At 46.5% G+C, this 16,915-nt stretch overlaps 1 protein-coding gene across 3 annotated transcripts in view; it reads left to right on the top strand.

Annotated features, from left to right (window-relative positions):
* rerea (arginine-glutamic acid dipeptide (RE) repeats a) overlaps positions 1-16,915 on the top strand; it is a 119,915-nt gene that overhangs the window by 45,408 nt on the left and 57,592 nt on the right. For all 3 annotated transcript variants that reach the window (XM_063884213.1, XM_063884205.1, XM_063884194.1), the window contains exons 2-3: positions 6,099-6,603; positions 14,442-14,512. In XM_063884213.1, the coding sequence (XP_063740283.1) occupies positions 6,243-6,603; positions 14,442-14,512 (432 nt within the window). In that variant the 5' untranslated portion in view covers positions 6,099-6,242. The remainder of the gene's footprint in view (positions 1-6,098; positions 6,604-14,441; positions 14,513-16,915) is intronic.

Below are 16,915 nucleotides of genomic sequence, written 5' to 3'. Positions count from 1 at the left end.
AGTTTATCTGCGGATCACTACAGTACACTGCGTAATTTCCTGCCTCCATTCTCATATTTTCCCAAAAAGCTTATTGTTTTAGACCCCTGCTGCTAATGGAAAATAGCTACCCTTTGTAGTTGTGTTTTTAAGGTAAGACCTGGGCGTTTGCTTGTGGTCCAGGTAGTAAACCATGCAGGCCGGACACTTTAAAAATGAATTGTGTGCATGTGTGTGTGTTTGTGTTTGGCCTGTGTGTTTGTAGCAGGGTGCACTAAAATGCTACTGCTGCTGTAAGAGGCCCAGTCTCAGTCACTGCATGTTTTATGAGCTGTCCTCAGAGGATATGGGAGCTCAGATCCTGCTTGTTCCAGCAGCGTTTTCATCACTCCTGGCCACTTCCTCCCCCGAGCTGTTTTTTTTTTACTTCGTTTTTTTGATGAGGGAGAGGAAACATCAGATTAAGGCAATATTTACAACACAGACCTGTCTGTAGCTGTAGCGTGGCTAGTTGCATAGAAGCCCTACAAACTCATGATTCATTATACCCCCCCCTACACACTGCAGAGGGTGCTTCCCCTCTGCCTAGGATCACTGGCCTGCACGACTGAGATGGTGGATGACAGGGCTGAGAGCTACACTGAATATTCTGCTCTCCTCGTCACCTCCACCGCCGACTGCTTTTCTTTTTCCTTGAACAAACACATCCCCAAACGGTTCACTGACGCTGTCTATTTACAGTGCTCACACACGGACTCGTGAGCTACAGCTCTGGTTGCTAGAATGCTGAAATTAGCATGCAGGGTATCAAACGAAAGAGGAGGTAAAATCCTTTGTGTTTGTTTCGCCCCGGCAGTTAATAGTGGTTGGTCGGGTTGTGTGGAGATGAGAGGCGTTTGCATATGAAATAATAGCCCTTCTTGATTAGAGATAATGGTATCCTGAGGTGGAGGTGTTTTTTGGCTCGCATCATTATAAGACGTTGAATAAAAAGGAGTCCCCCCTCCCTGTCCTTCTCCACCCCGACCATCTGCCCGAGGAACAGGAAGAGTTTGCCACTACATAGCTAAATAATTAAGGCGGGAAAAATGGTTTTGTGTGCTGACCTAATGGCTTTGTTTTTGCTAAATGCTGTAAAGACACCCTTCAGTGCCCCTGCCCGCGTGCGCTGTCAGTCTAAAACCTCAGAGCAGTCTTATCCGTCACTCATCTCTTCATGTTGGTTTCTTCCCTCTGTGCTGGCACGTCACTCTGTGGCACGGTGATTAGAGTAGCTAGAGGATATAGAGCAGCCATATGAACATATTTCCTCCTTACCCACGCTCATTTAGACTACCAGTTGGAGTCAAACTGACTGATAGGCAGAGCTAGGAAGAAGAGTGGGGATGTTTGATTGCAGAATATCAGTGCAAGTGGTGCATGATTGAGTGCTCAAATACTAAAATCTCAAGAGTCCTTTCACTCTGACATACCACAAAATCACTGTTGGTTTTTCCCCCCCCCATTCACAGTCAATCTTATACACATCTGATCTGAAAATATCATGCAATTCAATTCCTCCCCCCGCCACAGCTCTGCTCCATTTTTATAGAGATAAATGTACGAAGAAACATATATGATACAGATATGTTTCAGTGCAAGTCAGGCGTGAATGTGTCCCTAGTGCGTATTTATATCTCTCCTGACCCCAGCCTTACCTCTGGGTAAATTTCCATTACAACAGCATAATCCACCAAAAAATTGAATTGTCAGTGCCTCTCGAGAGGTGAAAGACACTAGAAATCCTTTCAAATCAGGTACTTTATTCACACCGCAAAATAGACAGCCCACAGATCTACAGGGAAACTCGATTAATAGCCGCCTTCATGATAGCGCTGTCTGCCGCCACATACCTCACATTCTGCTGCCTCTCTTATCAACGACACATTGGGAGAGGTCCTTTACTGGCCGGCTCACAATTACATTTCTCAGGAGTGCCTTACCAAGAGGAAAAGGGAAGGTTGACAATAGACAACCCCGGCATTTCCCCCAGGAGCCGCGTCTAAACATGATGCCCGGTGAAGCAGTCAGAGCTGCTGAAATGGCCTTCAGCTTCCTCCTGCCAGACTGAGAGGCACTGCGTCTTCAAGTAGCTGGTATTAGGCTTCGAAATGAAGTCCTGCTTACAGAACCTGTAGATAATGGACACCTTGGCTTATGGAGGGGCCCCCTCAGGGCCATTTGTAGCTCTCGGAGAGAGCACACAAACAGGGACTAGAGGAGGATTTAGCTTTCCTTTTAGAGATGGAAGGGAGGCTTAGAGCCTGTGGAGCGCATAGTCTGATACTCCAGTCTGTGGTTGGAAGTATCTGGACTGATGGACAGAGAATATGTTGGGTTTATATTGAAGAAACAAGGTAGTTAAAGCTATTAGTAGCCATGGAAGATTTTGTAAATTGTCCTTGTGTTTCTAGACAGTGATAGTTTATTGTTGCACAGTGTCGTTGTGCATGAGAATCAAGATGTTCCTTTTACCATGGTAGTCTCTAGGCAGGTTTAAGTGTTGGATGTTGGAAAGCCCCAAGCAATCTTTTCTCGTGTGGCTTTTACCTACTAAACTAACCCCGGATGCCGACTAAAAATAGATGCTTTGTGAGCACAGCTTTAGCAGAGGGAAAAAAATGTAGTTACTCATCAGTGAATTGAAAAACAAGTGGAGCAGACAAGTATCTTCGCCCTGCCAATGTGAACTAAAAGAGAGACAGCCTCGGAGAATAGAGCAGGGCCATGATTGCAGCAGGTAAGACAAAGCAGGCAGCGCGCAGAGACCTCAGAGAATCCCTCATGAAGTGGCCTACCCCGCGCCTCCAGCTGAGCCTTTCACTGTGCTGTTGTTTCTAGGGGGCTGGGATGGCAGCTTAGATTAGATCGCACTGAGTAATGGATTGAAGCTGAGGAAAACCTGCTGCAGCTCCACATCACCACAGCTAGGATCTACACACCGCTGAGTATCTGGCTGCTTTATTCCAATCAATTTGAGTTGCCCTCATTGTTAATAACCCTGGTATATGCACGCTAACATTGTTGTCCTTTAATCTGTATTCAGGCGAGTATTTCATTCAATCCTTTTTGCAAAGCTGACCCTAAATCCCTGCCAATCACATTTAGCTAATTCTCCAATTGAATATGCCATGAACAACTTTTTTACTGGCTCTCCCTAAAACCGAGTGGATCGCAGAGCCGGTTACAGTGTTGTCAATTTTTATTTTGCATTTAAATGTATAAATGTCTATTTTGTTTAATATATGTTTTAAAAAAAAGCTGTATGAAATAATGTCCAATATGTGCACATTTATAATCCAGGATAATCAATTACTAAAATTTGGCAGGATTAAAAAAGAAAACAGCTCTATAGGTACTGAAGCAAAGCGTGGTAATTTGGATGTTTATCCTTAGACGGGTTTTGATTCGAACCACAGAGATGAGCTTGGATGTCGGTAAATGTGGGAGTGATTGGAATAAATAAAACAGAGCTTTTTCAAAAGGCTGTTTGGAAAACGGAGAGAGAGCAAAAAAAAAATAGCTGTGTTTAGTAACAGAACCCTGCTGTGTGGCCATTGTGGGGGATGATGTGTTAATCGAGCCACAAACTGTGCGTTTTTTCAGGCCAGAGGTCTCAGTTAAACAGCCTTGGAAAGAGAGAGATGTATTTGAGCAGGGCCCTGCTGGCTGCTAGTCCTTGACTCCATTGCAGTAATGTAAATTGTGGATTAGGTTGACATTGCCTGAGACCCCCGCAACCCCTCTCCAGCCACTGCCCCCCTCCTTCTCTTTTCCATTAAGACAGCTGGTATCTTTCAAAGGGTCCTGGCCCAGTGATTGATGTGTAATAGCTCCAAGCCTCACCTGCCCCCTCACAGCGTTATTCATCGGCCCGGCAGCCAGCCCTGCTTTCTACGAAGCACTTTGTTTCCCCGGCTGTGGGTGGAGAGCCTTCCCCCTCGCTTTCTCTCTCTGTCTCACTTTCTCTTTTCTTCCCTGTCAGCCATCAATACATTATGACTTCTCATTGCCACAGTGTTATCACTTCACACTGAGTCACTCCTTTTTTACTCACTCAGTTTTTTTGCAACTTGCTCTTTTATCTGCATCAGACGACAGCTACTGATGTGCGACAAATAAACCATAGACACATCATGTGAATTGACTAGTAAAAGACAGTTAAGAGCAAGCGCACGTATGATGAAGAAGTACAGTCATGTTAGCGTCAGCACGGTAATTGAATATACAGACTTTATAATGAGGCAGTTGTGTAAAGTGTATCCAGATGTAAACTAATAGCACCTAGATTGTAAAGATACTTGTGGAGGCTTTTAGCAGTCCACGACATCAAAGGAGAGCGGGCCAGCCCTCCCCTCGCAGCAGTGTAGGGTCCTCGCTGCTCTCGCTGGAAGAGGCTTATGTTCCTGATTAGAGGGGAGAAGAGGTGCTTAGCTCATACACAGATTCTGGCAGCTCCCAGGATTAGAACTGTGCTATCAAATGTTACCTTCATCAATGTTTTCATGTTCCTCACACCTCCCAGGCATGCTGCTGGATATGGACACAGGAGGGGGCACAGTATGTATTTTGGCACACCGATGGAGGTGTATATCCGCCGTGTGTGTGTGTGTGCCCTTACACAATGCATAAAAACTGTCGCGTGCAGCACTGTGTTCATGTGTGTGTATATGCTGGCAGCCCAGTGGTCGCCGTGGTAACTCATCATTAGGTGATTAATGGGGCTGTGATGAGGCTGCGGTTTAATCAGGCCCGGTGTTTGTGTTGAAGCCGACGACAAGAGCAGCTGCCCTGTCAGTTGGTGTCTGCTCACGAGATGACAGCACCCGCTGCTGAGGAGCGCTGTAGTCAAACGCCCTTCGTGTGTGTGTGTGTGTGTGTGTGTGTGTGCCAACATCCTTCTACCTATTTCTTTCCTTCTATCATTACACATTTTGTCTCGTCCTCTCAATAAATGCACTCGAAGACATGAGGTGTTATTTTCACTCAAATAGTGCTTTACCGGGCTCAATTACCCCCCCCCCCCCTTTTTTTTTTTCCACTCCCACCCGGCTATCACCACCATGGTAACATGGTGCTGATTGCCTGGTCGGATCCCTCTGGGGGCTGTAATAACTATTTCTAGTTAATTTGTTGCGGTGGGGGTGGGGGGGTAAACACTGGCAGTAAATGAGAAGCCTCCTTTGTAGGCACAGTGTGTACGGGCAGTGTCGAGCAGACAGCGTGCTGCTTCAGCTTTTCCCACTTTACTGTTTATGGAGGGTTTCATTATGGCGTGAGAAAGCAGGAGCCGGATTCCTGCTCTTACCAGAGCTGAAAATGGCTGGTTCATCCTCTCCCCTCTCCCTTTCCTTACCCAGCGAACTGCTGTGTTCTTCCCTCCGGAGCTGTCACTTCATATTAACACAGCGGTGACTGTCAGCCAGGGAGGAGGGTGTGGTGGGGTTCAGTCCAGTAAGCCAGAGTACACACACACACGCAACCACACACAGATGAGTCAAATTGAGCCTGGTGTCATCACAGATGGTCTGCGGAGAAGCTAGCCAGTTAACTCCGTCATTGGGTTTTATGCTGCATCTCTCCCGTGGCATTGCAAACGACAAGCAGAGTCTTGTGCGAAAAGCCCCTCGACACATTATCTCTGAGGAATTCTATTGGCTGCCAGCCTCAAGCTCAATGCAGCACGAGCTCTTTATGCTTATTCACTTACGACTTCCCTTAAGCTGATTGTGTGAAAGCACTGGTTTTCTCACTCTTTTTTTCCCAATCTCTACCCGTTAATAAATCTGTTTTACTGCCTCTCTGGAAGAATTGAAACCTGTTTGAGCAGGAAGCTCAGAGATTCTGTTCTTTGATAAAGCTACTCAGTGCTCTCCAGAGTATACATGATTGTGGGGGGGGGGGGGGGAGTGCCAACAATCACTGTGATGTTGAGAAGAGTCAGCACAGCTGCCTGATCTCTGGGAACTAATCTTGTATTTCTCACCCACAAAACAAGCATCTCTACTAGCTTATTAACTCTAAGGATAATGGCTTCTGACATGGGTTTATGCTAATTGTCCTTTTTCTCTTGTCCACAGCTTTTCTGAAACACTGGGGTTGTTGGTGTGGCCAAATTTTCCCTGGATTTGATTGGTAAATTCAGAAGACTGAAGCCCAGGCTCACAGTCTACCTTTCACGGAGGCCCAGCCGTGAGAGGACTGAGGAAGGCACGTGGCGGATCATGACGGCCGACAAAGAGAAGGAGAGAGAGAAAGAGCGGGACAGAGACAGAGACAGGGATAGGGACAAGAGAGAGTCGAGTGGTAAGTCCCGCCGACTGGACGGAGACCGTGAGAGCGAGAGCTCCAGGCCCCGGCGAAGCTGTACGCTGGAGGGCGGGGCCAAGAACTATGCAGAGAGCGAACACAGCGAGGACGAGGACACCGAGAATGGCGGCGCAGGTGGAGGAAACGGCACGGCCGAGGAGGGTGGAAAGAAAGGCAAGAAGAAGACGCCTAAAAAGAAATCACGCTACGAGCGTACAGAGAACGGAGAAATCACATCTTTCATCACAGAAGACGATGTTGTTTACAGACCCGGAGGTGAGTCCTCATCATGGCTTATGTAATGTTTCAATATCCCAGTTGATCCCATGACATCCACTATATCCAGCTGTGTTGTATTTAAGAATTCAATTCCTGAATCTTAAAGCACTGCTGCGATACGCTGCAGAGTAGCAGCTCTCTACCAGCAGAAGCTCTCCCTCAGGCTACAGGCCAATGCATCATACAATCAATTCCAAGTTGACCCAATCTGTGCTTTGTCTTAGACTCAGTCAATAAAGCAAAGTGGTGCTTCACTAGATGATGTGATAGTGACGACAGCCATGATAATGATTCCATCCCGGCACCATCTGACTCTTCTCCGGGGGCCAACATGTACTCTAGTTTCCTGTAGAGATGTTTAAACTGCAGTGCAGTGTCTTTATTATGTCTGATGTGAAAAAGAGAGCCAACCTTTTCCCGCAGCTGTAAACATAGCCTCTCTTTCACCTACTGTGTAAAAATTGCTTATATTATGTGGGGAGGGAATGTCAACACTCACTGCCAGAAGTATGCCAGAATATCTATTCATGTGTGTGTAGACGGTTCACGCTGCTACCACATTGCAACTTAATTATGCCGCCATCATAGCCTTTTCGTCTATCTAGCAGCTAGCAAAAGGTCAAGTGGTGGGGGGCGGCCCTCATTGCTTTGGTACTTAATAGGAAGATGTAGAAAATTACAGCCAGTCTGTGAGGTGATTTTCTCCTCCCTACCCATACACACAAACACTCAGCCCTGCTTTTCCTTTTCAACAACTAAAGAGGCGGCTTTGAGTGGGTGCAGTGAAACAGTCAGACCTCCCCACCCTACACTCTCCGTCTAGCTGCGTAATCTTGTCGGCTAAATTATCTCAGCTCTGGTATCAGCGGAGGTCCTCAAGCAAGCAGTGACTCTGAACCCTGGTGCTGTTGCTCACTCGCTGTTTCTATAACTCTGCTACTGACTGCATTCAAGCATTTCCAGCGCAGCATTTCATGTTTAATAGAGAGAGCACCGGAGCTTTGTCTCATACTTAACCATGCAGAGAGGAGGGTTGGTTATAAAAAAGCGGAAGCAGTCGGTCACATCAATGAAACATTCAGAAGGCATATAAACAAAGTGGAGGGTCTCAGTGGATTAGCCCTGCCGAGTATTTATATCTCCCCATCCAAGCACACAGCTCAGACAGCGGCCGGTTGATGGGTAATATTTATGTTTCACCTTCAATTAGTTAGACAGGCCTGAAGCAGTGCCACAGCCTGCTCCCGCCACAAAGACTGGTGCTGCCTTTAGATTGGTTCAGATCAGGGATGAGCCAGGATTGGGTAGTGGGTGGCCCCAGCGTCAGTACACTAGTTTGTAATTTACCTCCTATTGTCAACGTAGAAGATCCTCCACCTCAGCCACTGACCTCCTGCTGCCTCCTCTGTTCATTGTTCAAGTGATAAGCTGTGTGTGTGCATGTGTGTGTGTGCAGTGGCTGTTTTCCTCCTCCTGCTCGGTCAGTGCTAGCAGCCTTCTTGCAATCAGATTTGATGTGTGCAGCTTAGGCAGGCACAAAGCCTGCCATGGATTATGCTTTACTAAATGTTAAATCCCTTTATAGCCGTCTAGTGACACACAATATGTAAAACTAACCACCCCTGGAGAGGGATTTGCACCGCCCCAGACAGGGGGGAGAGGGAAGAAGTCGGTGATGATAAGCGATGCAGAAAAAGGAAAGAAAATGTGAACCAAAATAATGTTTTATTGCTTTTGTGTCAGTGAGCTTTAAAAACATACAGGCCCAGGTCATTACAAAAGAAATAACAGGTAGGCTAGTATTGGAAAAGGTCTGCACACTCCCAATCTGCAGCCAGCTTCCAATCTCTCTGCTCAGCCTTTCTATACCTTGAAGATGGCTTCAGGCGGCTTAGTGCACATTGATTGGAGAAGGAAGGCTGGAAGGAGCCGTGCAATCGGCCAACAGCTAGACCTGCAGCTATCCGTATCTTGCTGCTGTTTAGAGAGGGTGGAGTAGTGTGTCTGGGGTGGTGACCAGCGGACTCTGTCCCGGGACCCTGCTATGGTCGGCTGCTGGGGTGAACAGCCTGATGTGGGGGAAACAGACAAGCCAAATCGATGTTTGCCCTGTGGCTGAGCTCTCGCCACTTCCCCAGGACCAGCCAGGCACCTCTAGAGCCTGTTCTCTGCACTCTTCCCTCCCACCCCATATTATAGATCCTCTCTCTGGAGATTATACACACCGCCATCGGAGGATCAATATGAGACACCCTAGAAGCAAAGAAGTACACAAAAAACTTGTCAGTACCCACACATACGTGGTAGTCTAAATTTTTCTGCACATTCACTGTGACACGTAAACATGCTCAAAAAATAGCATACACAGCAGGCTTATAACAGTCACACACACGCTTCGTCTTGATGACAAGCACACTCCTTCAACACACACAGACAGTGCTCATCCCTCCTCTCACTGCAGCAGGACTCTGCCTGGCTCGGCGGCTGGTTGCCATAGCATGTGTCCTTCCTTCCTAACTGACTGGCTGGCTGCTCTGTTTAAAATGGAGAGAGCTAATGGAAACCACCTGCCCCCTCTCGCTCCTTCTGCCCCTCTCTACCTTGCTTTATGTCACACAACACTGCTGCCACAGCTAGCCCACTTAGTTTCAGGGAGATAATGACAGGACTTGATTGGATTCAGTCATTTCTCCTTTGAAAGTGATAGGTGAGTGTATTCTACAGAGCTGCTGCAGGCTAGTCTGAGAAAAACACCTTGTGTGTGCGAGTGTTGGGGGAGCAGTTGATGCGGACAGCTGGCGCGTCTTCCCGCAGCCACCACAGAACCCTGGGGAGTGTGTGTGTGAATGTGTGTCTGTCTGTGTGTCACTGTATGCTCACAGTGCAGCAGGAGTATGTCTGTCACACATGTAGAGCTACATAACCAGCCCCCCACATCCTCCTTTTTTTTTTTCAAACTCAAGACCAACTGTTGGCAGTCACACAAACCTGCCGTGTTCTTTGTGTGTTTTTTTTAATTGTTTTAATATAGATGTCTGCTGTAATTTTCCTCGTGTGGTATATCCTGTTATCACCATTACTGCTTATTCGGAGAGGCGGGGAGATTCAGAAGCTTGGGACAAAGGGGAGGGGGACGCATCTGCACACACTGCGATGACACAGAGCTCATTAAAATGTATTTCTTCATCGTAAATTTAAAAATGCATATTCCTCCTCTTACCTGTATTGGTCTTTATCAATCTAGCTGTCTGGTGTAAGTAAAGATATCTGTCTTTCATCGAATATAAGGAAACTAGACGTCACATGGCTTGAGGTGCAAAATAAGAAAAGTGTATTTTTTTTCTCCAAACCCAGTTTCTAGGATAATCAACATAGCTTTTTTTTTTATCAATACTCGTTTAATAATTGATTGTATTCTACCTAACTACACCTTCCAGTAAAAATAGTTCTACAAACGTAATAATACTATTGAATTTTGAAGTGTAAAAGTGTCTCGCTTCACCAGGACAGCCAGTGCAGGGGCTTAGTGGACAGAACCTTTAGATATTGCTACATTATGCCATTTGGAGCACAAAATGACCTTTACGTTTTTGAACGTGAATTGTAATGTATGTACCCTGGAGTTGAAACATCAAAAGGGCCTTTTTCCAGATTTATTTTTGATTCAGAGTAAAATAAAAGCACTTAATGGCAGCACAGCACATTAGAATTCTGCTTTCGGTACAGACCCTCTAGAGAATCCTGTCGAATGTTCAGTATGTCTAGGATCGGTTATTCAAGAGCCAAGACACCGTAGGCTGGAGCTCAATTAGCATTTCACATCCAGTGTGCTACAAAGGCTAGCTGTGGATCAGTTGGCTGTTTTCCAGTCAAGCTAACAATTGGAAAAAGCCCTTGGAGTCATCTTATCTTGAAAACTAGCAGTGTGAATCTGTAGCATGTCGCTTACTGAGGCGATCTATTTTTAAAAGCCCTCTCTCATCTCTCCATACGCTGGAGACTCTGGGAAAAGGGCTTTTTAGTGAAATCCAACCACCTGCCGACTGCTAAATGAGAAAGCGTGGGCTAGCCGAGAGGGAGAGGAGAGGAGGAAGAGGGGGGATGTGTTGTCAAAGAGCCTCTGTTCTCCCTTAGGAGCTCAGTCAGCTGTAGGCCTGCCCTATTGTACAGAGCTGATGCTATCGCTTGCCAGGTATTTCCCTCTGCTTTTTCCAGTGTGAAGAAGCGAGAGTTGTCGGGCTTGTGGCTGAGGAGGGAGGAACGAAAGTTGGGAAAGAATCAAAGTGTCTGTGTGCCTCAAGGCCTTCACTGCCTGTCACGCTCCCCCACTGGGACCGGCCCAGCAGGATATGGCACAAGGCAGCCGTGGTCATCAGCCGGCCTCCCTCTCAGAGCTGCTGCTGGATCAGTAATAACACCCGTATCCCTCTCTGGTCCATGCTCTCTGTATCTTGGCCCTCTAGTCCCCTCACACCCCTGTGGTTCCATTATTGTATTCCTTGTGCTATTTAATTTTAGGAACAGTACACTCAAGGGGGTAACTTTGCTAGAGCCTTGCACTACTTCACTGTGTGTCGAGCTCTGCCAGTTTGAGTCGAGCACCCCTTTTGTTTAACAATGCAGGTGCGTCCTGCCTCACGGCTGACAGTAACCACCTGCAGGCCCGGCATAAGCAAGCTGTGATAGCTGATCTCATCCCTCAGCACCAAAAACCCGCCCCGACCACTGTTTACAAAATATTGGCATTTACGACTGTGTTCAGAATGTGAGTCTTCCATTGTTGGCGCCTTGTAAAAAAAAACAGGCTGATATTATCTAAGAACTCCCCCTCCCCTCCGCTGAAACGCTGCAGCAAATTAAACAGCATCTCACTCGCTTGATACAGAGAGTTGAACACGGCTCTTTTACTGAGGCTAGGTGTGTTTTAGATTAGGCACGCTTGGCAGCCATGGCTGAACAAAGAGCTACAGCTAAGTGTGTGTGTGTGTGTGTGTGTGTGTGTGTGTGTGTGTGTGTGTGTGTGTGTGTGTGTGTGTGTGTGTGTGTGTGTGTGTGTGTGTGTGTGTGTGTGTGTGTGTGTGTGTGTGTGTGTGTGTGTGTGTGTGTGTGTGTGTGTGTGTGTGTGTGTGTGTGTGTGTGTGTGTGTGTGTGTGTGTGTGTCGTGAGTCCAATGAATATTCTGTGGACTGAACTCAGCGGTGACAATGTAATTGGAGAAACAGTGACCGCCAGGATCAGGTGTCAGTGCCACTGTGCTCGATTATTTCCCCGTGTCAGAGTATTGAACCCTCTCTGCTCTCTATCTGTCTGGGTGGTGGTGGTTGGGGGGGGGGGCAGTGGATTGTAGGGTGTAGAAGAAGTTAACAGCTGCAGAGGGAGTGAGAGCACTCTACTACAAAGGCCCCGCTGTGGTCCTCCCTCCTACAGTGAAGGCTACATCCATCCAACGAGCACACACTTCAACCCCAAAGAAAAACCGCCCCTCCCCCCACGTAGAACCCCCCACCACCACACAGCCACGCCTCTCGTCCCTCCCCCTTTCCACTTCTTCTCCACTTCAGCGAGGAGACCCACTTCCAAATGCACAAAATGGCAGGAATGTCTAACAAGCGAGGCAGACCCCGGAGGAACCCTGTGGCCCGCTTCGACAAGCTCACCCCCACCCTCACCCCTCCAAACCTCCCTGAGTCTGGTGCATTAAGTGGGTTTTAACTTTCACATTCACCAAAATTCGCGTTGTAGTCGTTTTCAGAGAAATGCCCTTGAGGTAGTCGACTTTTAGTGCCCAGAATGAATTCAAAATGTGCTCTTGACGTTCGAAGAATAGACTTGCTTTCTGTCTGTGAATGATTAAACCCGATTCCGCTCTCTTTCTTTTTCACCCTCGCAGTCAACTCTTTATGCCTGTCGGTGCGCTATGGGGTGCAGACACAGAGATCTGGCCCCTCTAAATGAACGTGCCGGCGAGGTGAAGGGACACTAAACCCTAATTCCTTCGATTTGACTCCTCCGAAACATGTCATCTCATTTAGATTAGTCTCTTTTGTTCTCGGCCCTCCCCCCCCTTTTTCGCTCCCTCCTCCTCTATCCGCTTCTCTCCTCTTAACACACACACACACACACACACACCACACACACACACACACACACACACACACACACACACACACACAGCATTGCTCAAAGATCACACAATAGCACTGATGGATATTTTCATTCATGTTATCTTGTAAATGACTTCCAGGGATGGTGTAGAGGAGGGAGAGGGTAAAGCAAGGAGAGGGCAGTAGTGAGAGAGATATAATGCATCACTCAGAGCCAGCAAAGGGCGATAAACCCCCCTCCCCTTGGAACAGCTCATTCAGCCCACAGCAGATAACAAGCCCACCCTGGGGTTACACACACATACACACACTCTCAAAAAACAAAGGCCATGATGTCACTCGTACACAGCAGCCCCTCTACAAATAGTATCTTGGGTGTCAGAGCCATTTCATATCTTTGCCACCCCTCTTTTCCTCTGCAAGCGGTAAGATAAACCACAGCCAGATCGATAACTCTGTTGACACAAACAAATAAATAACAGACGATGGCACTGTCAGTCACTGAGAAAGCTGGCTGCTCCTCTTTTGTTTGTGAGAGTGTAGCTGAGTGATTCTGCGAGGAACAGCTCAGCATTTGTGTGGGTGAAATGAGCACAGGCACTTTGAGTTGTCACTGCAAATCTTACCTATGGTAGCTTTTTGGAAACAAAGCTTGGGATAGTATCTGTCTTTATGGCCTTTTGTGTGTGTGTGTGTGTGTGTGTTTGTTAATGTGAGCCAGAGTGCTTCGCTCTGCTGCACCAACAGCAGGCTCACCCAGCAGTCAAATAGCTTGTTGCAACGCTTCTAAAAGGAAGGTCAATTTTCAGTGTGTGATGTAAATTTCAATCAATTAACTGTCAGTGGCTTTCATGCTTGTCCCGTCAAACAAGCAACAACTTTCCTTTTACAGATTATTATTTAAACTAAAAAAACATCTTTATTTTTTTTTCTCTGTTTGATCACACTCTGGTTGTGTGTTTCAGCTAAAAGCAAAAAGGTGAATGGGAGACTATTATGCTAATTTGCCTTTTGTGGATTCAAATCTCTTTTTCTCTCATAATTCTAACCCTTGGCTGTTTCTTGAAAGTACTGTGCCAGGCTTAGCTGTAACCATTAGCCGTGTCCAACCCCCCCATCCCCCGTTCCCTTTCTTCTCCACAGAAGTGGCTGTGTGTTTTTGTCCTCTGCAGCGTGAATGTTTTTGTTAAGGGGATGAGGGTTCGCGACCTGGCCATACCACCAGTCACATTCAATTTAGCAGCACAGCCGGCCAGGGCCACCTCCTCTCACACAGTGCGAGCGGGCTGCTTTTAACATTTGCTTGGGTTATGTCATTAGGCAACATTTTAAAACTTGAGGAGAAGGTGAATTTCATTTTTTTTGTTTCAATGCTAAGCTAACCAACATTTTCCTCAACATGTACCATACAGCTGCGATGACAGTGGTCATTTTGTAGGAGGGGGACGGGGGTTAAAGTCAGTATTACTCACTGGTGTATAAAAAGTGGAACAATAACATAATTCCCCTTGGGCATAATGTTTGCTTTGGAAAGGCAACCTTGTAGCGCTCCAAAAGTCCTTAATCCTATTACTCACATTCCAATTGAATTTGACTGGAGGAGAAAAATGTCTTTTCAGCCGAGGTAATGGCAACCAAAATAATTTATTACTGACTCAACGTGGACGCTTTGGGAAGTGTGAACATCTTATTTTCAAGCTAACTCTCTTCCCTTTTCTCTCTCTCTCTCAGATTGTGTGTACATTGAAAGTCGCCGGCCCAACACTCCCTACTTCATTTGTAGCATTCAGGATTTCAAGCTGGTGAGTACACTTTCACTTCCTGTCTGTCCTGTTTTATGACCTTGTGTCCTTGAACTGGCCTCAGGTTCACCACTGATCTGCTCACCCAGCCCGTTTCGCAAGCTCGAAAACAAACCACTGCTGTTCCTAGAAAGCAAAAGATATGAGGGCACTGGAATAAGGAGATATTGGTGCACAGTTGCATATTTCTGTTTCACTGTGGTAGACTTGATTAGAATAAAAATCCTAATGAAATTTAATTTATAATCAGTTTGTGTCCGGAGGTTTTTTTTAAAAGGGTTGTGTGGAAAAAAATAAACCCTGTGAGAATCAGGCTTGCATATTAACCACCTTTGCGATCCAGTGGCAGTGTAATAATGCCTGTAGTGGAAATAAAGATGTTTGTCAATGCACTTAATTGATTTAGCGAAGGAGACCGTCACCATATATCAATTGATTTCTTTTTTTACAACTTAATGTGGCCAAATTGCCTCTTTTGCTGAATAAAGAAAGAAATTAGTTTTTAATTTGCTCCAGAGAAAGGCTTATTCATCAGGCTCAGTCATTTTAGTGAAGTGGCTCTTTGTTTCCTCTGCAACAGGACTCCTAAAATGTATCATACACACACGCAGACAGACAAATTGATTTTCCCACACTGCGTTTTTCAGTGTTTGCTAAAGGGGAAGTTGCATTTGAGGTCAGCCGACAGATTTGCCTTTGTTCATGTTGATGAAAAAGGATGTAACTGAAATGTGGTGACATCCTGCCTGCTATAGAAAATCATGAATATGAAGTGCTGTCTTTTCAAACTGGGTTATTTGACATGTTGAATAAATATATGGTATATGGCTCAATATATGATTTACAGAGGTCAGTGCTTCCATACAAGTGTTTCTTTTGGCGGGGTGAATGCTCCAGCTAAAGTTAACCAAGTGTTAACCTACCGGTGAGGCATTAAATTGATTGTTTTGAATTGGTCCTTTGTAAGGTTTCCAGCTGCGGAACACATTTTGCTGCAGGTTGGCAGTAATGTGGCTGCCATTTAATGTGCAAAGACTTCTGGAATAAAGACTCGATATGTTGCCAAATGAAGCCACAACCCTGCTGGGGCGAGCATTGCCTGTCTTTTAACAGATTGGTTGTCGAAGCAGTGCAGAGGGCTCTGTGAGGGGGCGGCCGGGCCCCAGGGGGCCAAAGTAATGGCTGCCAACAGCCAGGGTGATGATGTGAGGTGAGCTCCGAGGCCACACACACACACCACTTTGGGATAAGGTGGAGTAATGTATGTGTGTATATATATACAGCTCCACATACAGCTCTACATGTATGGCAGTCATTCCAGTGTCTGTTGAGTTCCAACACAGAGAAATGTTGTCAGTAGTTTGTAGAATACAGTAAAAAAAAAAAACACATTTAACTCAGAGGTACATATAAATACTAAAACCGGAGAAACTAATAATGCTGAAGTGGTCTCTTAATTTTTTCCGGGGGGGTGTGTGTGTGTGTGTGTGTGTGTTAGGTAGGTAGGTAGGTAGGTAGGTGTTTTAAGGGCTTCAGTTGCATGTGTGAAGGGCAGTGGCGGTGTGTAAAGGGGTTTTAAGGTGAGCTGGAGGCCCTGCAGCGGAGAGGACAGCCAGGACCCACAGCAGCAGGGCTTTAATCGGATTGCTGCTGCAGAGTGCTGAGGACAGCAGGAACCCCTCTCTGTGCACGCACATGCGCACACACACATTCACACAAAAACCCCACGCACCTGCACCTTAAATAAGAGCGCCAGCACAGGTCCGGGGCAGACAGAGGCACTTGTCAAGGGAGGCAGATAGAATACAAGCTGACCCCTCTCTCTCTCTCTCTCTCTCTCTCTCGCTCTCTTTTCTGTCAGAGTCTCTCGCTTTTTATTGCTCCCCCCTCCCTCCCATCCATCTGTAATTAATGAACAGCCATCTGCATGCCTGTATGTGTTTGAGCAGACTGCACCCTTGTCCCCCTATGTTAAAACAACAAGCCCCGCTGGCTCTCTAAACAAGGACAGTGTTTCTAAATGAGCTCACTCGGTCGCTGGGACACGCATCATCATGGCGACTACAATAGTACTCGTAATCTCTATTTACTAGACCAGTGCTAAGTCCTCTTTTAGGAGGATAGCTGATTAAGGTTGTAATTGAACACGTTGTTATAAAGTTCATCTAGAGGGGGCACAGACTTCCTGCTGTGGGAGGGAATACATTTTCATCTCCTTCATTCCACTTCGTCGTAGCACACAATGCTCCGTGTAATCTCATTTCCTTCTCTTGCCACAATATATCAAAAAGGAGAGACAACAGGCAACTTGAGATCCTTGTAAGTGAACCGCGCATTAGACGTCGACTCACTCTCTTTATTTCCCATCCTCTCATCCCTTCCCGCCTCTGTCTCCATCCCCCC

The sequence above is a fragment of the Eleginops maclovinus genome, chromosome 1 (assembly GCF_036324505.1).
Source record: "Eleginops maclovinus isolate JMC-PN-2008 ecotype Puerto Natales chromosome 1, JC_Emac_rtc_rv5, whole genome shotgun sequence".
Classification (NCBI taxonomy): domain Eukaryota; kingdom Metazoa; phylum Chordata; class Actinopteri; order Perciformes; family Eleginopidae; genus Eleginops; species Eleginops maclovinus.
Note: the sequence above shows the minus strand (reverse complement) of the source record. Positions and strands in the feature narration are given on the sequence as shown.